This window comes from Tachypleus tridentatus, chromosome 8 (genome assembly GCF_004210375.1).
Source record: "Tachypleus tridentatus isolate NWPU-2018 chromosome 8, ASM421037v1, whole genome shotgun sequence".
In the NCBI taxonomy this organism is placed as follows: Eukaryota; Metazoa; Arthropoda; class Merostomata; order Xiphosura; family Limulidae; genus Tachypleus; species Tachypleus tridentatus.
In genome coordinates this window covers 76,918,315-76,940,281 of record NC_134832.1, presented here as the reverse complement: position 1 = coordinate 76,940,281, position 21,967 = coordinate 76,918,315, and the positions used below count along the sequence as shown (strand labels likewise).

The window sequence follows — 21,967 nt, the reverse complement described above, 5'->3', positions numbered from 1 at the left end:
AATTCAATATTCCATAAATGTTAACAAATTCCCAAGAACTTGCTATAATTAGAAGTAGCTCGAAACAGTTGACTTTCAATGATGCTCCAAGCTTGACTCTTTTGCTTAATACAGGGTGTTCGGAAAGTCACTGTGCACTTATATATTTATTAACAGACATGTTTCAATATAGAATACAGGAGGTAAATATGAATGACAATTATAAACAATGTTGAAAGTGACCCCTGTTGGCATCAATACAGGCCTGGATACTTCTTATTTTGTTTCTAAACACTGCACTTAGTTGCTGGCTTGAAATAGACTGAATAAAATATGATTACAAAACTGCACAGCGACTTTCTGAACACCCTCTATATTTTCTGTATATATAGGTGGAGTTAAGGTGAACCTTTTTCTGTCATTCTTCTGCCCATCTAACAAATGATGGTGTTAAGCAAGGGGTTCTTAAGCAGTGACTCATGGACAACAGTATCAGGATTTGAAGTTATATGTTTACAAGCCTCTAAGTTTGAATCAACCATGGACAAATTAACAGAAATGTGAGAAAGGAGAATGTGTAGTTGGCATGATTTTTATCACATTTTTAATTTTGTTAAGAATGAATGAAAGCATTTGTCTTACATAAGTTATATTTTCATTACATAATTAGCAATTCAAAAATACATAATAAAAATTTAAACTCTAAACTGTGCTTTTTCAAATTTTTTAATTAGACTTGAAATGCACAAATGTAAATTTGATAAACTGCAGACACGTGCTAACTTATTTAAATTATCAAAAATCAAAACTTTGATCATCACAACTGAATAGGAACAATGTGATAATTAGAATCATGTGCACTAAAGAAAAATAGTTCACTTGGATAATATGCTTAGATGTTACATGACCAACTAATATACGATCTAAAGGGTCTATGTGCTTGTAACGAGTAAAATGGTTGGTGCAAAGTAACAGTGCACTTACATTATTAACCAGTGAGTAAACTGGGGACAAAAATGCAGAGGCTTGAAAATTAAGAGTGAAAAATAGTAGTAAACTACGACAGAAGTTCTTTCAAATGGTGGACCTTTCAGGATCTAGATTATTTCTGAAAAGGTTGAACAGTGTTTGCATGAGCAATCCAATAAGCTTCATTTATTTCTCTAAAACATTTAATTTAAGTACTAACATGAAAAGCACCACATAAAATTATCTTCTTTTACCCTTCATTTATATATATATCATGTGCATTGCAACAAAACCTTCATGCATATAAACATAAGGGGATGAGATATTAATGGTAGCTTTTACATATTATACCTGTATAACTAGATCCCTTTATCACTAAATACACTTAAAAGTAATTTCAAAACTCCAGTAACACCCTCTATTAATATTAAATTGTATCTTGGGAATTCAGTTTCATCTAACATGATGCATAAATTAAAACAACTATAAACTGTAATGGATGGGAGGAAGTGTGTTTCAAATTCATTATACCTGAATAGTTTGAGCAGTTTACCACTAATTGCAAGCTGGGTTGGCTAGAACACATTCATACTTGCACAAATATTGTTAAAAAACCAGCAACTAAACCTGAACAAATTAATAAAGACATAACTGTTGTATCAAAACTTTGTGGCATCAAGTTATAAAATATGGTTTAAATAATTTGAAGGACAGTCAATGTACTTTATAAGTATACACAAAGTGTATTTATTTCTCTATTATTGTAAATCTCCTATTGGCTTATGTTACAAACCATATTAACTAAAATAAAATTGTTGAAGGTAATGGTGATAGCTCATACCATGACAGATTTACTCATTATCTTCAAAATTAATCTTTCTCTATAAGAATTTCATGTCTGCAATTTTAAATATGTTATAAACCCAAGTACTTGAATTAAGAGTTTTGTAATGTTTTAAGCTTGTTAAACCCTTTAACATTAAAGTCCACAGCTACTTTTATCTAGGGGAAAATAATTCAAACGTATATCTTAAACAATATGAAATACACATGTTCAGCCTATTAATTGCTTTATACACATTCGTGACACCTTGAATATGCTGTGGTATGCAATATACAAGCCCATGCTTGAGTTTTTCCACATTACTCTTTTAAGTATTTTACGCTTGGAATGAAAAAACAAACAAAATTAATTATAACAAAATCATGTATACATAGAATTATCAATTAATTATTTAGTGTAATTAAACCCAAACTAAAAAGTATAATTCCAAGCAGTTACAACTTTACATTTTACTTTTGCCTTAGAATAGTTATATTTTTAATTGTAATGAATTTATAACGACACAATTACGAAGTGAACACAGGGATATTAAAATGTTAAAGCAGTTGCACGTGCAAAGTGGAAAGAAAATATAACATTGATAATTATAACCTTACACCAGCCTTACAATCGGAGATTCATGATTTTGAGTGTTAATACTTCTTAAGAACAATGGATAACATGAAGACTGATAAAGCTCTCCAAGGGATAAAAGTAATAACACACAATAAAAACAACTTATTTATACACTAGTATAAATTACATGTTAAAAACATTAATACTAATATAAAAAATTAGTAAGCTTACTACTACTGCTGAATTATATACAACTAGCATCAGTGACAACTCTCTTATTAGTCTCGTGTAACTTGTAAGTACACGTCTTAGCGAGATGTTTTTATAAGAATTTCCTTCTAAACATTATATGATCATTATATAACGAGGTAATAATTTAATTTCGTCATTACCAGATAACCGAATGTGAAAATAACATTTTACAAATGAAAATGTTACTTGTTACATGTTTAGTTTTTGGATTATGTAAACTGTAAAGTATTACTGTTAGTCTAAAACATTTGTTCAGGTAGGCTGTTTTATAAATAATACAGAGAAACAGTGTGTTTATTTACATGAAACGATACTTACGAAATATGTGTTCAACTTCAAACGTGAAATAAACAGAATTACCAAAAATAGACACAGTAAACTGACACCGAAAGATACGATGGGGCCTCGATGTTTTATTTGATATTTATTAGTGGACTTTTATTAGCTTTCTGTATCTATAAAATTAAAAGCATTTACCACCTAAACAATAGCAACAAAATTATATATATATATGTACATACACGCAAAACACACGACGCAAATTTTCATGGAAAGACCAAATACTGTTGAAAAAACTTCGAGGTCTGTTTTCTGTCACGTGACTGTACACCTTGTACTATCGGAAGGCGAATAAATTTAACTTAAATTGTTCTTTTTCTTTAGAGAAAACACGAATATCGACGTTTTTTAGCTACTAATGGTTTTGTTAAATGGCTACTTGTAAAGAAATATTATTTGAAAGTTTTCAAGGTCAAACTATTCAGTCGGTCGAAGAGTATAGGTATCGTTCAGGTATCGAAGAGTATCATCTCGTCACGATAAAACTCGCATTCCACATAGAGCAACGTGAAAGGTAAGAACTTCTTGGTTACATTTGGTAAGCTTAATGCATCATAACTTAAACAGAATTGAGTCATTATAAAAAACATTCAGCCTTGGAAATATCCACTAATTAATTGTACAATAAAACTTCCTTTCTTTAACTTGTGCCCGCTACTAACTTGTACTGTGTGTCTCTACGCTACAGTTTCAAAATAAGAGCAAATTTATAAAATGAGTCGCTCACACTTATGTAGCACTTCTAATTGTGTATAAGTCTTCCTTTGTTTATTGAGCGTAATTTGACAACTGGAATCACTTTAACTATAAAAAAAATTATGAAGTAACTCTTTTATACAGAGTATTTAAGATGGATATATCTACACTGTAATTCAGCTCAGATCTTGTAATCAACGAATCCATGGGTCTATCCTGTACTTTATCGGTTGTAATTAAGCACAAAGCTCTGCCTGCCACGTGTATTGAAATTGGTTTCTAGCATTGACGTATGCAGATTTACAAAGCTATATGTCACTGGAGGATATTATTCGAGTGATTTAAATTTTTGTCCAACTTATGACATGTGCTGACAGTTTCTGGAACTGTATTTTTAATAAATACAACATAACAGTAATGTTTTGTTTTTGTTTCAAAATGTGTTTTATATATATAGTGGAAAAGAGTTCATTCCGTTGGCTTATGTAAACAAATTACTTTCAGTGGTTATGGCCCGACATGACCGGGTAGTTAGGGTGCTTAACTTGCAATGTGAGGGCCGCGAGCTCAAATTTCCGTTTCATGGACTACTCTTTTACCAACGAATAGTGGGATTGACCGTTACGTTATATCGCCCCCACGTCTGAAAGGACGAGTATGTTTGATTTGAGGGGGATTTGAACCCGTGACACTCAGATTATGAGTCAAACACCTTAACCCAGTGGTTCTTAACCTTTTTCATCGTCTTACCCCCTGAGACTCTCTAGGGTATTACCCTGACCCCTACAATAATTTTTGTAATGGTGAACTTTGCGTAAAGGTAGAATAAAACAAAACTATATAAAGATCCTAATTTATTGAAAATTTTACAAATAAATGACCTTGAGAAATGCTACAAGTGCTAAACAAATGGAAAATCCATGGGATTAATGAACATCATACAAAACCTACTTATTCACTCAGTGTGAGGGTTGATATAATATATATAATGAGAAAATATACTAAATACGATGGAAACTTTGATATTTAAATTTTAAGTTCGATGTATTAATATTATATAGTTAAAAAGTTTAGGCAATTGAGAACGTTGTAATATACGGAAATATTTACTCAAAAATTAGACAGGTGGTTGCTCAACAAGCATCTCGACGCGGTTCAACTGCCGCACTTCAGCGTGTTGCTCATTGGTGAGCAGTTACAGGCGCTTGCCACAAAAACTTCAAATGCTCCGTGATTTCCCCATTAATTCCCAAACCTTTCGTGACCCTCCAAGAAAGTTCAAACGACCTCCCAGGGGGTCACGACCCCCACGTTAAGAACCACTGCCTTAACCCAACTGACCATGCTGGACCCATTGTGGAAGTACTTGAAATGTTTGTGATAAGATACTTGGTAATCTTTATACATTTTTTTTTTCAAGATTGTCAAGGAAATGTTCTAAGAACATAAGTATTAAAATAATGTGAAGAATGAATACGTGTCATTTACAAAAATATTAATCAATAATTTCATACAACATTAATATCTATGACGCATTAAAACAATACAATATTTGAAATTATGATTAATGAGTGATTAAGGCTTTTAATGACTTAAATGTTTTTCAAGTGGAAAATTTGATGTGAAATAATTCCATTTGAAAATGAAAAAAAGATGTTTTAAACATATTTATTATCCTCGTGGAAGTCTTTATTAATTTTTATATTGAAGAGTAATTGATTAAAAAGTATATATACATATATGTATATGTACAAAATGTAATTGAAAACTGAATATTAAATAATTACAAAAAGTTGTTAAGTAAAAACATTTGAAACATTTTAAACTGTATTTAATTTATTTGGTGTCAAAAAATTCTAAAAATGTGAAAAGCTTCATACAGTTCTACCACTTTATTTTATTTTATTTTTTCTTTGTTGTTTATCTTCTTCATGCAAGCTTGAGTTAGTTTGATTTCCTTACAGCAGTGCATTGAACAAAAATTACATCAGCTATCACAGTATGTGGTCTAATTCTTATTCATTCACCCAAGAAAGTTTCTCTGTTTAAATAATTACCCTTTTAAAAATTGTAACTTCAAATTGATTTTATTTACTGTAGATATGGGGATTACAAGTGTCCTTCTGAAACCATAGCAGTATTGGTTGTAATAGCCATATACTTGGTATATGCTCCAGGTCTTCTGGATATTAACCCAGTTGCTTACAGGTATTTTGTTTGTTTCTTTCTGTGCAGTCTTTGAATAAAAAAATACAGTGTTTAGAAAACTCAAAAGTAAGTACCAAATGAAATGTATTTTAATATTATATTCCATTATTAACAGAATATTTAACAAAAATATAACAGGTTATTCTAGGAAGGATAACTCAAGCAGTCAAATGATGTTCTTTTAAACTTTTGTGGGTAGACCTAACTTCTATAATTTACATGCCATGAAATGTTCAAAGTTTTTAGTCAACCTTTTGATACTACAGAATTCTGAAAGAAGGTGACCTACTGTTTAGCGTGCCATACCATGATGTTTGTGGCTCATGTCTTCTTGCGGCAGAATCATGCTTCACATTTTGGGGTTGTGCGTAGGTAGCTTCATCTGTTGGGCAAACTGGGCAATTTTTTTACGGTCCCACACATGAAAGGACCTCTGATACCATGCCTTTTAATTTTCTTCTGAGCTTTCTTATCATTATGAGGACTCATTTACTGAAATCTGTCTTTGCTTTCAGAATGATTAAGTCCATCTCTGGGGCTGTGGGTGCATTATAAGAAGGACAACCAAATGCAATTATAAAAAGAATAGTAACAAAAGACTTGATGGTGGGTGCTTTTAACTTTATGCTTTTTTTTTATGTCAGTCCAAAATTAGGGACAACAGACAAAAATATCTCTTGTGTAACTTTTGTGGGTGTTTTAAACAAATATAAAAATGAAATTTAACAGAAAATAATTAACTAAAAGTCAGTTTCACTGTGTATTAGTTTGTTGTATTAATACTTATGTTTTTGAGAAGAAATGTCAGAATCATTAAGATTCCACTTGATTTCAAAGTGAAAATTGTCTTCTTTAATATTTTAAATTGTAACTGGTAAGCACTAAAAATTAAATACATTTGTTCACTCTCTCTCTTTGTTTGGGTATTTGTATAGCCTTTATTTATCTCAATTGTTTAATGTATGGATGAATATTAAACGAGGATTGGAGTAACCCGCACTTACTCAGGCCCCTATCTGGGCAATGTCCATGTATCATTCACCAAAATATACTATTTCTCTTTAAAGTTCCATAATAAATCACACTTTCACTAGAAGGAATTAACTAAAAAAAGACATTTACATAAACTACCCTTTCATTATTTATTAGATAGTTCCTGACTAAGGTGATGTCTAGTTTGTAGGTGGCTTTTCATTTTAATTACTTATTTATTTATTCTTTTTAACCTAATGTATAAGTTTACAGGGGAGAGGTGTTTAGTACTATCTTCATCATGTAAGCAGTACCTGTCAAGTTTGCATAGTAGTTCATTTTTCCTCCAATTTTTATCAAAATAATTAATTATACTATGTAGGATTCTACTTGATATTATTGGTATGCTTGAATAGTTGTGCATAAACTTTAAAGTGTGTGTGTTTTTTCCTAATAGCAAAGCCATATTGGGCTATCTGCTGAGTCCACTGATGTAAATCCGTAGACTTACCGCTGTACTAGCAGGGGAGTTTTGATGAGGTAGATTTGGGTACTTTATATGCTGTTATGAGTAATCTATTTTGTATTGTCTTCTGTAGTTTGGTTTTAAATAGTTGTTTGCTTACATTAATCCATGCTGGAGTTGCAGAGTTGATTACAGGTCTTATGTATATCTTGTATATTTTTAGAGTATTGTCGGCTGATGCTCCACTGTTTTCACTAGTTAGACTCCTAGCATAGTTTGTTCTTTACCAAATTTTAGTTTGAATATTACTTAGATGGCTTATCCATGTTAGTTTCAAATCCAAAGTTAATCCTAAAACTTTTGCTGATGTGACAGTCTGAAGGAGTGTTCCATCTATGTAAATCTCTGGTTGTACTTTTTTGTGTTTTGTTAACTTTGTAAATATCACTAGTTGGGTCTTTGTTGTGTTTATCTTGATTCTATATTTTTGATAATATTTGCATATTCTGTTTATTTGTGACTGCTGTTGCTGACTGTGGGCTCAGCATGGCCAGGTGGTTAAGGCACTCAACTCTCAATCCAAAGGTTATGGTTTCGAATCATTATCACACCAAACAAGCTTTTTTTTTCAGCCGTGGGGGCATTATAATGTGACAGTCAATCCCACTATTTGTTTATAAAAGAGTTGGTGGTGGGTGGTGATTACTAGCTATCTTTCTCTAGTCTTACACTGCTAAATTAGGGAATGCTAGCGCAGATAGCCCTCAAATAGCTTTGCGCAAAATTCAAAACAAACCAAACCAAATTATTGAATGCTACATTGTCGGCGAATTGTGATTGTGATGAATATTCATGATTAGTATCTTTGAGTGGCGTATTGTTCACATACATGATGAGGGATGCCAGCTTCTGGAGTGAAGAACTCTGAGAATGTTCCCTCAACGTTCATTCTACATTTCTACATTTCCTGTTTTCCAGAAAGTTCGAAAGCCAGAGAATGATTCCTCGTGGTAGTCCCATTTCATTCATGCTGAACCAGATACCATTATACCATACAGTGTCAAATGCTTTCTCAATGTCGAGAAAGCAAGCGACAGTGCATTCTCTTTTGTTAAAGCTGTCTACTGTTATTTCAATTAGTCTTACTAAGTGATCTGTTATTTGTCTAAATTTTCTGAATCTGTTTTGTTCTTCAGGTAATTTTGATGTTATCTCCAGGAATGTGGAGAGTCTATTGCTGATTATACATTTAAGAATTTTGCCTACACAGCTGGTCAGGCTGATTGGTCAGTAAATATTTGGTTTATTGGCTGACTTTCCTTCTTTGTGGAACATGAGTATATTTAATGCTTCCAAGAAACTGGGATGTAACCAGAGTAAAGTTACAAATTATAGATTGCTATTAGGTGGTCAAGTGCCTTTTTTGATGAGGATGCTTGGATGCCATCATCTCCTGGTGATTTGTTTTTTGTATTTTTTATTGCTTCTTTAAGTTTTTGTATTGTGATTTTTTTTTGTTATCTATATGTTGTAGTCGTTTGTGGTATTAATGTTTCTGTTTATGTTAACTGGGAAAAGTAGTTTATATATTTCTGTGTTCTTTGTTACATGATTGTTTACTCTGTTGTAAAAATAACTATTCATATCTGCATCATTATGTTTTTTGAAAGTGTTCTGTAGTTGTTGCTTGAAGGCTTCAGCCTTCCCTTTGTTTTAGTGCACTGTGTTGTTATTATACTCTAGTGTTGGGTATTTTCTTGTTGTTTCTTCGTTAGTAAGTCTTTTTAGGTGTGACCAAAACTTTCTTGGGTCTGTTTTTTCCTTTAGTTGGGTGTAGAAATTATCCTATTTTTCTTGTTTTAACAAAGTAATTTCTACTCTGATTTTGTTTCTTATACTATTAATTATCATTTTTATTTCTTTATCTTTTGTTGCTATGAATTGTCTTAATTGTTTGATCAGGACTATCAGTTGTTTGTTTGGTTTCCATGTACTGTACATAGTTTTCTGTTGTTGTTTTGGTATTGTTTCATTGGCTGCTTTTAAAAAAATGAAGGCACTCCATGATTATTTGACTATAATTGTCACTTTCTGATTGGTTTATGGGTATATGTTTAATATTGTTTGGTAATGTGTTGTCTATTTTTTTTTAGTATTTTTGCCAATTTGCTTTTTTATTGTCAAATTTATCTTTTCTATAGGTCAGTGGTTCTCAAACTTTTTTTGTCAGCGGGCCACATGATGACCCGATCTGGACTTGCGGGCCGCAAGTCACTAAATTATAGTAAATTCTCTGATAAATTGATGCCGTCCTTTTACATCTGATTGAATGGTTCGATTATTAGAGTGGTTACCTCCTATTACACTTTTAGTTGCATTGCAACGTATGTTATGAATTATTTCTTGTGCGGAGGAAGCCAAAGAAAAAACGCTGAATATCGTTTCACTTTGGTCCACGTTAGTATGTTATTAAGTTGTATACCGATACAAATTATAAGTAATAATTATTTTAAGAGGTGTAAATAAGTAAAATGTCAGTATGACCAGACAGACAATGGATTTATTGAAAATATATACAAAAATATTCCAAGTCATATCCAGCACACTCGAAGCTATTCAAACCAAAAATAAAATTTAAACACCCAACCATGAACCTGCAAGTCTTTGTGAATTAGTCAATGTGACTGTTGGAATTGTTTCTGCGAGTCCACCAAGGAATCAAAACGAGGAGTCATTGTTGTTGAAGCGACTTGAAGGAGCTGGGTCATGTGACTGTCAGTAAGACGACTGCAGAATTTCGATTTTATGCGAATTAATTTCGAGAAAACCATCTCGCAAGTATATGTTGATCCGAATATGCACGCCTGACGGTAAGCATTTTCAAGGAGCTGAGGAAAAGTTTTTTGAGGCATGCGTCGCCAAAAAATCGATGAGAGAATTTCCATGGAAGGCAGTCTTGAGCGAAATATCTGCCTGCAGGTCAATCAGCTCTAGCTGGTATTGTGCGGGTGCATCACTCGGGTTGCATTGAAAAGGTGCGAAGAAAAAATGCAGTTCCTCTATTGATGTCTTAAAATCCTTGAAGCGATGATCGAATTCAACCTTGAGATCCACAAGTACTTCTGTATATGAAAACGACGAAGCACTAAATTCAGCCAAAGTCGGAAAATGAAGAGTACTGCCGCGCTGAAGCTGAGATATCCACAGCTCTAACTTCGATGTAAATGCAGTAAAAGTGGCAAACAACTCGTGACACATTTTATCCTTTCCTTGAAGTTGCAGGTTAAGATGCGCCAAGTGATCTGTTATGTCAACAAAAAAAGCGAGATCTTGAAGCCACTGATTGTCGTTGAGCTGAGGAACATCCTCACCTTTTTCCTGGAGGAAAGTCCGTATTTCTGGGAGTAAAGCATGGAATCTTTTTTATGACAGACGATCGGCTCAGCCAGCGCACTGCCGTGAAAATGATGACGTCGCCGTAGTCTGCGTTGATATCAACAAGAAACTGCTTAAACTGGCGATGATTAAGCGCATTCGCACGGATCCAGTTCACGGTCGAGAAAACTATGTCCGTAACATGTTTAAATTTCAGCGATTTTGCAACTAAGTTTTCTTGGTGAACGATACAGTGGTGCCATACAACAGGTTTCAGTTCCTCGGCCTGACGCCATCTTGTAATGTGACCTTGCAGCCCCTCACCGAGGCCAAGCATAGAAGGAGCACCATCGGTTGCTACGCCGACTAACTTCGCTGGATCAAGCTCCGCATCCTTGAGGACAGTCATCATCTGTTGGAAGATCTCAGCACCCTTAGTCGAACCATGAAGAGAGCGAATAGAAAGAAGTTCTTCGGTGATGGTAAAATCAGGCTTAACTCCGCGAATGAAAAAAGCGAGCTGCTCGATGTCGGCAATGTCTTTCGTACCGTCAAGGGCAATCGAATAGCAAACGAAATTCTTTGATTCACTCATCAATTGTTCTCGTAGGTTGTTTGAAATGCACTCAACCCGTCTGGTCACTGTGTCGTTGCTCAGCTGCAGTTTCGTTGCCTTTTGAGTTGAAGTCGGCAGCAGTTTTCAGTGAATAGAAGAATGCCTTGTTTCAGGATCTCACCATCGGTGTACGGTCTCATGCGACTTGCCAACAGATGACTAAGCTTGTAGGACGTCAGAGTTACATCCCGTGATTCGTTTACAATTCTTGTGAATATGTTTGTTTGAGTTCGATAGTTCCTTTTCAGGGATTCGAGTTTGGCCTCACGTGCATGTTCCTTGTATTTATCCAGGCTTGAGGAGTGAAGCGAACGATAGTGGCGTTCTAAGTTAGATCGCTTCATCACAGTTATGATTTTATTGCACAGAAGACAACAACATCTTCCTTCTTTTTCTATGAAGAAAAAATCTAATTCCCACTCGGTGTTGAAACGGCGATTCTCGTCTGAAACAGTGCGGGCTTTCTTCAGCAGCGGCGTGTACATCTTAATGGGGTCTTTTACAAATAACAAATTTTCAAGCGACACGCCTTAGCGTTCACTGTATATTGTTCCTATGACTACCACCTCACCTAATTCAAGCCCTTCGGAACACGAGATTCGCGACAGCCGTAGCCGACAAACGGGGAGAAGTGAGAAGTAGGTCACAACAATAGTGCGTCACGAACTCGAACAGCTAATCAGCGTCTTAGAGGAAACAATGGAGAGAAGATGAGTCATGGCGAATACACGCAGGAGCGGGCGCAATGGGCGGTGAAACCAGAACGAACGTGATCGGAGGAAAGCTCGTTGCTGTTGGCGACGCGGTAGAAATGTTGGAGAGATATCGTCACTATTGTCGACGCGGTATCGAGTCAAAGTTAAGTTTCATTGCATATGGGTCAAGGCAATGGCTAGGAAAGCGTAAACACACACACACACACACACATACCACAGTGAGTAGCCTACATGTACATGTTATATACAGTGCATATTTTTTATTTTTGATTATTTGAGTTATATTAGGATGTCATCATTGGAAAGTGATCTGCGGGCCGCACATCGCATGCTCGCGGGCCGCAGGTTGAGAACCACTGCTATAGGTTATATCTTTAAAGGGGCAAGATTGAAGACACACCATATTGGTAGGTGATCACTGTTGACAACTTTTTTTACATTAAAGGGCCAGGAATGGCCAGGTGAGTTAAGGCATTCAACTCATAATCTGAGGATTGCAGGTTCGAATCCCTGTTGCACCAAACCTGCTCACCCTTTCAGCACTTGGGGTGTTATTATGTAATGGTCAATCCCACTATTTGTTGGTAAAAGAGTAGCTCAAGAGTTGGCGGTAGGTTGTGCTCACTAGTTGCCTTCCCTCTAGTCTTACACTGCTAAATGACGAATGGCTAGCGCAGATAGCCCTTGTGTAGCTTTGCATGAAAAATAAAAAAAAAATCCTACATTAAGTTTCACAAACATCTAGCTTGTGTTATATGAAGTGAAGCAGATGTCTAGCATATTACTGGTACTTGTGGTGTACGTAGTATGCATTGGCATTTCATCATTTTGTAGAGCTATGTTATTTTCATCTATAAATTGTAATAGGTGTCTTCCATTTGCATTTGTGGATTTAGATGTTTGAGTGTTTGCTGTTTAGATCACCTGTTACAATTTTGTTTTGGTTGTGGGAAAAGATCTTCTGAAGTAGGTTAATATCTATATGTTTAGTCAGTCGTACTACTGTGATATTTGAGAGATTGTTTAACAGGATATCAGTTATTATATTTTTGTTATTGCTGCTCGTTTTTATTTCTGTAACTGATAGGTTGTTTTTATATAACAACATAATTCCTCTGTTTATGTTCTGTTTGTTTAATCTATCTTTCCTGATTGTTGTGTATCTAAATGTGTTATATAACAAGGCTTCACATAAGATAATTATATCAGGTTTTATATCTTATGTCTTCGATCTCATGTTTCATGGAAGCCAGTGCACCTTTGATGTTGATACTTACAACAGTTAATTTATGTTTTTAGCAGGTGTCCAGTGATTGTTGTTATTAATTGTGGTATGTATGGTGTTATGTGTTTTTTGCAATACTTATAATTAGATCAATACAGTTTTTGGTTTGGGTTGGTTTTGAGTATTCTGCAATAAAATCTATGATAGTATTTTTGATTATATTTACTAGTAAGCTTGTTTCGTCGTTTGTGCTTTCTTATATTGTAGAAGTGTTGTTTTCTTGAGGCTTTGGTGTGTGTTTTTTGTAATGTGTAGTGTTGTTTGCTTTTTGATTGTTTGAGATTTTTGTTGTGTGTTTGTTTCCTTAAGCTTTTGTGCATATGTTGTTTACCTGGTGTAGGAGCTAATTTTGCTTGTTTTGTATTTTCATTTGTTGATTGGTTTTAATTAATTTTTGTGATTTTTATTTCATAAATGCATTGTTTAATTTTTTTATTATTACTATTTTTCACAACCTGTATAGTATATGTTTTGTGTTTCTCCACAGTTACAGCATTTTGGTCTTTGTTTTTTACACATTGATATGTGGTGCTCGCCACCATATTTGCAACACCTTCGTGTTGTTAGACATGCCGCTGATATGTGGCTATATCTTGTTGTTCTACTTAGTATCTCTGATACTAGAGTATTACACCATTATTTATCCTATGTAGTGTATTGTAATTATAGTCCATGTCTACTCTCATTAAATTTGTTGGGTTTTATGTCTCTTTAGAAATTGTTCTTTCTACTTTAGTGTGCATCAAGTGCATGTTGTATGTCCTTAGCAGTTATTGAATTGTGAACCTCACGTATAATGACCGACTTGGGCTATGGTTTGTTTTCTGCCAAGTGTATTGTGATTTTGCCAGGTGTGAATGTGCCTTCAGGCCATTCTTTAAGAAGTTTGTTGAGGTCAGCAGCCTCTTGTCCTCAGACAATGACACTGTCTCCCTGGGCAGATGCTTGATACTCCCTATTGTGATGTTTGGTTTACAGCATTTAGTTGCTGCTGCAAGTTGTGGTTGGTTGTAAACCACTGTTCAACAAACAAACATCCAGAAAAAGTAAGCAAACTGACTCATACAGATGTCACAGAGTACTCAAACTACAGTTCTAGATACCACTACAAATGATGCCTTGACTTCTACCAAACATCCCACTACCAAATCTGCCCCTTAGTATCACAAATGACACAAACTAGAACGTATTGGTGAAGAAAGGCTACCCAGACAACAGATCACGTGGATGCTGAATCACCACCATCCACTATCTCGTTCTGGAACTCCTTTGTGCAGCTGCCATCATTTACATACCTGCAGCTTCACATTAAGCCCGTCAAATTTGAATCGAGTCATGGCACAGAATGCTTTAAGCCAATATTAGTTACCAGGATCAGTAGTTAAGCCAGCACAAATTGTCAGCCCTACCACCTTATTCATATTAACTTAATAGGCACTACCTGGCTTCATTGGCACCAGCTAGTGAAAGTGGGTTTCCCCGTTTCTCCCACACCAAACATTGGCATAGGATCTACAGATCCCTGCTGCCCTGACAGACTCTAAGTTCAATATTAGTTATTGATTCTGTGTACGATACTCACACTCATTGTTTGGTGTCTGCCATCAGGTGTCTTGCTGATAGTTGCTTGCTCTTTTTTTTTTCCTCAGGTTGCATGAACGGAAAAACAAATCTCGTGTGGGGTGAAGAGGAAGGAATTTTCTGAGCATCCCTGATTATCTCTGTTTTTGTGGGATGGGGACAGAGATAATTAAACTGAAATACCTGCCAGTTTTTTGATGGTTTGTTTGTATATACCTTTAATTATCATCGAATGTTGTGGTTGCTTGGTTTTTTTTAGCTGTTTCGTTATTTTGTAATTTATCACTTTGTGTTGAGTTTGTCTTTTTCTTTTTGAAACGACCAGTGTGAATTCTTATTGACTTTTGGTGTTTTATTTGTTATTTTATGTGTGGTTAGTGACTTCCTCATTATAAGATGCTATATCAACATCCAGGGTTTTTTTCTACATTGGTAGGTTCGCAATTATGATTTAAAGCAGTGGATGAAATTGACTATTCCACAGTATGAGATGTTTCTCCGACTTCCTTTTTGTTTTTCGAGTTTTCTGTTGAATTTGACAGTTTTATTATTTTTCTTCTCACTTTGCATTTTTTTCTTATATTGTTGCACTTATCTTTGTTAGCTGATTTTTTGCTTCCTTACAACTATATAATGAAAAACATTGAATTATTTGAACCACTATTTCCAGTGAACATAAATGACTGTAACATCAACACCACAAACAACTACACAAACACAATGCTAACAAAGAGAATTCCTGCACAAGAACTCATAGAAGCAATAACAAAGACAAGAAAACAAATCTCCAGGAGAAGACAGCATACAAGCCATCCTCCTCCTTAAAAAAAGGCACTTCAAAATTATTTGAACATCTAACAGCAATTTTGAATTTATTGTTATGCTTTGGTTACATCCCACTTTCTTGGAAGTATGCAAATGTATTAACGTTCCATAAAAAAGGAAAGCCAGCAAATAAACCAAAGAGTTAGTGACCAATCAGCCTGACCAGCTGTATAGGTGAAATTCTTGAACATATGATCAGTGATCCAGTTCCATATGAAAGAAATGGGACTACTGTGGGGAATTATTTGCTGGCTCTCAAACTTTCTGGAAAACAGAAAATGTAGAGTCAACCTTGAAGGGACCTTCCCAGAGTGTTTTACTCCAGATGCAGGCATCCCTCAAGGACGGGTGGTTAGTCCTATTTTTTTCATCATGTATATGAACAATATGCCACTGAAAGATCCAAATCATGGATACTCATCACAGATCGCTAATAATGTAGCAGTCTGGAAAAGTGTACCAATACCAACAATAGCAGCCACAAATATACAACCACAATTAAATAGAATAAGTGAATATTGTCAAAAATATATAATCAAAATAAATACAACTAAAACCCAACTAGTAGTATTCACAAAGTTAACAAAACATAAAAAAGTACAACCAGAGATCTACATGAATGGAGCACTCCTCCAGAGTGCTACATCTTCAAAATTCTTAGGACTAACATTAGATTCTAAATTAACATGGATAAAGCACTTTAATAATATTGAAACAAAAATTTGGCAAAGAACAAACTATGCTAGGAGTCTACTGGTAAAAATTGTGGAGTAACAGCAGACAATGTTTTAAAAATATATAAAACATACATTGGACCTGTAATTGACTATGCAGTCACTGCATGGATAAATCTAAGTAAAAAAAACTCCTACAAGTTAAACTACAAACAGTACAAAATACACTACCCACAACAACTTGTAAAGTACCCAGAATTACCTCATCAGAATTCATGCATAAATATGCAAACATTGTAACAATAGCAGATAGACTCCTACATAGTATAATAAATTATTTTGACAAAAATTGGAGAGAAAACAAACTAGTAAGTGAACTAGACAGGTACTGTATACATGATGAGGATAGTCCTAAACACCTTTCCCCAGTAAATATATATATTCAAAATAAAAGAAAAAGCCCACCTATAAACTAGACTCCACATTAGTTTAGGGATTAACTAATAAACATTGAAAGGGGATTTATGTAAGTGTTTTATAGTTAATTCCCATCTAGTGATAGTGCAAATTGTTTTGGAACTTTTAAGAGAGAAATAATATATTTGCACCAACTGTATATGTAGATAGTGCATGGCCATTGCCCTAATAAGTGCCTGAGCAAGTGCAGGTACTGTGGCCCTCATGTAACATTTATAAATACACTTAACAATTGCTAATACCAATGCAAAGGAAGGAGGAAGAGGTCAATGCAAGCTGACCCTCCCAGGTAAACAAACACACATACCCAAACAATGATAAGAGAGAGAGAGAGAGAGCTCATTAATTTACTCTCACATTTCACAGGTGATGTTTCTCTCACCCATCCTATTTTAAACACTAGGTCAAAAACCATTTTGTAACATGTTCAACACTCTTATTGTTACCTAAAGAGGTATTATTGTTACCAAAAGTGGTATTAATAATTTTATAACTTATCATACAACTTAAGACTATACCTTAATATTTTCACCAATCATTTATATTGATTTTTATTTATGATTTTTTATTTTAATGAAATAACACAAATATACAAATGAAAAACAAAAGTTTTGCTGTTTCTCTGAAAATGGATGAAATAAAATAAGTTAGAGGAACTGATACCAAATCTGGTACCAGTTTTCAACTATAACATTAGAGCTTTCCACAAAATCAATAATAAATCTTTCCAATTTCATCTACAGATACAAACATGTTAGGAGAAGAATTTAGAAACAGATCAATAACTTCCAACTTTACACCAAAATAACTTTACTGGAGTATGAGTAAAAGAACAGTAATACAACAAAATTCACAGAATCATTTTCTTTGGCAAAATAAATTACAAAACTTGGGTAATTTCCCTCTTTTTAAGTGTATTTTTGTAATCTGGTTTGGAAGCATCTCTTCAAAGCCCAACATTCCATCTTTTTTTTTTTATATTGTTTTTCAATGTTTATTCTGTCTTTATGGAAACTTTCACCTTCCAAACACTCCAATGTTTTCAGAAAAGTACTTGAAGTGGTTGTGAAGGAAACACACTTTTACACTCATGTTGCAATCAAGTTTTTCACAGCATTTCAACGCATGGCTGATAATTGTTCCATAGTCTTTGACAAAAGGTTTCTTACAAAATTTTCAACAACATTTGCAAATGACATCCAAACCATTTCCTACACATTGTCATCTTTCATTAATTTCTGTATTTGAGAGCCATCAAACATCCCCAGCTTTCATTTTCTCTTCACTTAGAAAGAACTTGGTCAAAAATGTATTAGAATATTTTAGCAGGCAAGAGATGAGGCATTTACTTTATAGAATGAGATATATTTGATCTTGTATATGCATATTGGTACAAATGATGGAGAACAATGATGTGATGGATAAAAAAAATAGTTTTTGTATTCTTATGGGGTGGAGAGTAAAAACACTAAACAAATAGTTTTCAAACAGCAATTTACTTGTATACCTGTATGATGAATGACTTTTGTATGACGACTGATATCAGTTATACCATTAATATATATTGTAAGTTTGATTTAGTTTGCATGATGCCATTAGTTTAGTTATATCAGCATTTGTTTATAACTTTAGTTCTATGACATTTACAATTGTCTATACTTTATTGTTTAAGGTTTTTTTTATTATTGCTTGTGGTTTTCTTCATATGTTCTCAATCTTTATATATTTCAGCTAGTTCTTGGTGTTTAGCTTTAATTCTGTATTACTTCCTTTTGTCATAATTTTAATTTATATATGTAGTATGTCATATGTGTAAGCTTTGATCAGTTTTTTGGTGTGAGAGATGCCCAGATTTCAAAAGGACCGAGCATAGCTTACTGGGTAACATGCTATACTATGGATCAGAGACTTCATGGTTCACACCTTATTACTGCCCACTCCCATTAAAAAAAATTGTGTTGGCTGCATTGTAAGAATTACAGTAAAATTTCATGGTTAGATCTGAAAGGAGTGCCCAAGAGTTGGCAGTTGGTGAGGTTGACTAACTGCCTTTACTCTTGTCTGTAACTTGAATTATGGATGGTTAGTGCAAGTAACCCTCAGCTAGCTTTCATAAACCAACAGACAAGGTCTATGGAAAGAGTGTTATTCTAACATTCAGAATCTGGTATCCAGACCTAACTGTTACTGTTAGGTTGAATTTTTGTAATACTTCTCTTCATTAGTTATGGCTTGCTGAGTTGCCTTTCTTTTAGTTATTTTTTGATTTATTAATTGTTTTGTCATTATAACTTCCTGTCATTGAAGGAGTAGTTGAACTATCTTTTAACAGATCATTAATATTAAGTAACTGGATATATATGTATTACATGTTTTCTACCCAGGCTCAGAGTCACCCTCTTGGCTGGAAGTCAATCCCATCTGTCTGACAACTACAACTAAATCTTTGGTGTATTGTCTGATTTTCCTGACCAAATAGTTTTGTTACTGTGGTAGGTGGTGTGGAACATTGTTATTCTTCCAGTGAATGAATGGTTTTCTCTTCAGCTGTTGGTTCTAAAAGTAGTAGTTTAAACAAAGGAGAAAAGAGTTCAGATGAAAATTGAAAATATTTGGGCAGAAAGAAAGTATCAATGAGAATTACAATTTTGCCAAAGTTTAAAGATGCCCTCTTCAGGTGTTGCTTTGACACCATCAGGTATCAGCATCTATTTAACAAAGTGAATAATTTAACACAAGTTAGTTCAAATCAAACTTTTCTATTTCCACCTGCAAAAGTTGGACATTATTTCATTTACTACTGAGGTAATACACTTATTCATAAGTTTGTAGAAGCAATTTTTCATAAAAGTGCAGAAAAAATATTTAGTACGAATGCTTATATTGTCACAATCTCTTAAATATTTGGAATAATTGTAATGTTTACCTGTCTCAGTCTTCTGCAGTAGAACACCCAGACACTGAGTGCTTATCATGATACAGAGCTCAAGCATTATATTGATAAGGAAAATCTACACATTAATGTTTTATATGAAATTTATTCCTTTTTGTTTATTCTATTCATTTGGATCATATTAATATTGGGAATTGTGTGTTTATATCTTCTAATTCAGCAAGATATTTCATTTGTTCCTGTTGTTTTGAAGTGCATTTCTCCACTTAAAGGTTTTCAAATTAATGTAGTGAGGTGGCTCTTTTTTATTTTTATAATGCTAGCTTTGCTAAAAACAGGGTTATTATGGTAAAACAGAAATTCATAAATTTGATCAGAAATTGTCTTACTATGTATGTATTGCTGTTTATAACTAAACAGTAACATGTATCATAGCCATTTAGCTGTGATGTTAAACTAATTTAATTACACTGTCAGGGGTGATTAATCACTAGGATGTAGCCAGTGGTGCAACATTTTTGTAGGAACAGGATATCAGTGGTAGACTATCGAGCAAACAACTAGGTTTTGTGTGTCTTGTGAAAAGATGTACAGGTTGACTGAATCTTGATTATTGTTAGGATTATGGTAAAAAATACAGTGATAATAACAAGGATACTGTATGGGTGTATCAAAGCATTAATCATAAGTTTCTGCTTCCTTATAACATTACAAGCTCATTGTTAGTCTATTATATGAAATTAACTAAATTATCTTTTTTATTTGAACTATATAGCTAACCTACTTTGACCAGAAATTACTGATACTTGTGTAAATGTTTAATCTTGAAAATGAATTTTTTTAATATTGAGTTTTCAATATGAATTAATTAATTATAAGTAACTAGGGGAAGATTTAACCATTTATATGCAAATCTTGGAAGCAATACATAAGTTTATTCACCCGAATTATAGATATTGAATATAATATAAAGCAGTGGTTCCCAACTTTTTTGTTTTTGTGAACCTCTTAATACTAATAGTTTTTGCAGCAAACCCCTTTTAAGCAGCAATAACTTTTGTAAAATAAATTAACTTTTGAATGTGTTGAATTTATTGAAGATAAAACTTCTTTACACATATCTAACACATTTACAATAAACTCTGAATCTCTGATATTGTCATCAGTTTGCAGTTAGTACCCAGTAAAATTGAACTATAATTCTTGAAACTTAATGAAAAAATAAAAATGAAATTGAAACTCTTCATAAAAAATGAGACTTCCAAGCTTGCTTTGAAGAACATTGTTTTAATGTTTGGCTAAACAGAAGATATATATTTATATTCTTAACTCTGGCTTTACATAAAGTTATTTCTTTCCACAAATATTTTAATAAATTACAAGAAAATTAAAATATTGATAAGAAATGTGGAACCAAGAAAGTTAAAAAGACAGCATTACCAAATTTTTCTTATGAACCTTTTTGAATTATCTCTCTCATTCCTAGGGATGAACCCCTGTTGGAAAACACCAATATAGAGTATGTAATCAAAAGATGAGAGACAAAAAATTGGATGAGAAAAGAATTAATAATACTCAATGATTGAAGATCTGAGAAAATGTTTTACTATAAGAAACATAAAATGATAGAATTCACTTTAAAAAAAATTGAGTCCTCTTTCAAATTTTTTTTTAATGTACAGCATTAATATCCCAAACAAGTTTGAAGGACCTCTAGCTCCCAACAATGAACTTAGTAATGCTGAAAGACTTTTTGAGAATGAAATAATTGGACCAGAGTCTGTTGCTGCTTTGGGAGGTAAGACATAAAGATAGTATAAAATCTCATTATTTTACAGGACTCATAAGTTGACTTAATTGCAGAAGATATTGAGTTCATTACAGCCAAACTTTTAAATATAAAAGAAAAGTAGATTCTAGTACACAGATCATTGACATTAATATCAATTTCATGTACTACAATGGCTGGCCACTATCTTAGGACATTTTACATTTAAATTAGTTTAGATAACCATACACTGTGATAGTCAACTCAAATTCTAGTGGCTTTGACTTCAGAAATTACTGGAAGTTATCTTGTTTAATTGTATCTCATTCATTGAGGAGTTTGATCTTCAGATGGTTTACAGATGTTGGCAGAGGATTATTTTGTCTGATAACTGTTGTCTTATGATATTGGTTGGTTGGTTTGGTGTTTTATCTCACAAAGCAACTAGGTTATCTGCACTGTGTTATAGTATATCTC

General features: G+C 33.6%; 1 protein-coding gene across 1 annotated transcript in view; it reads left to right on the top strand.

Annotated features, from left to right (window-relative positions):
* LOC143223937 (adipocyte plasma membrane-associated protein-like) overlaps positions 1-21,967 on the top strand; it is a gene marked incomplete at its 5' end in the record, with an annotated part of 42,774 nt that overhangs the window by 5,754 nt on the left and 15,053 nt on the right. Inside the window, 3 exons of the mRNA XM_076452408.1 lie at positions 3,342-3,452; positions 5,735-5,842; positions 21,405-21,520. Of these exons, the coding sequence (XP_076308523.1) occupies positions 3,342-3,452; positions 5,735-5,842; positions 21,405-21,520 (335 nt within the window). The remainder of the gene's footprint in view (positions 1-3,341; positions 3,453-5,734; positions 5,843-21,404; positions 21,521-21,967) is intronic.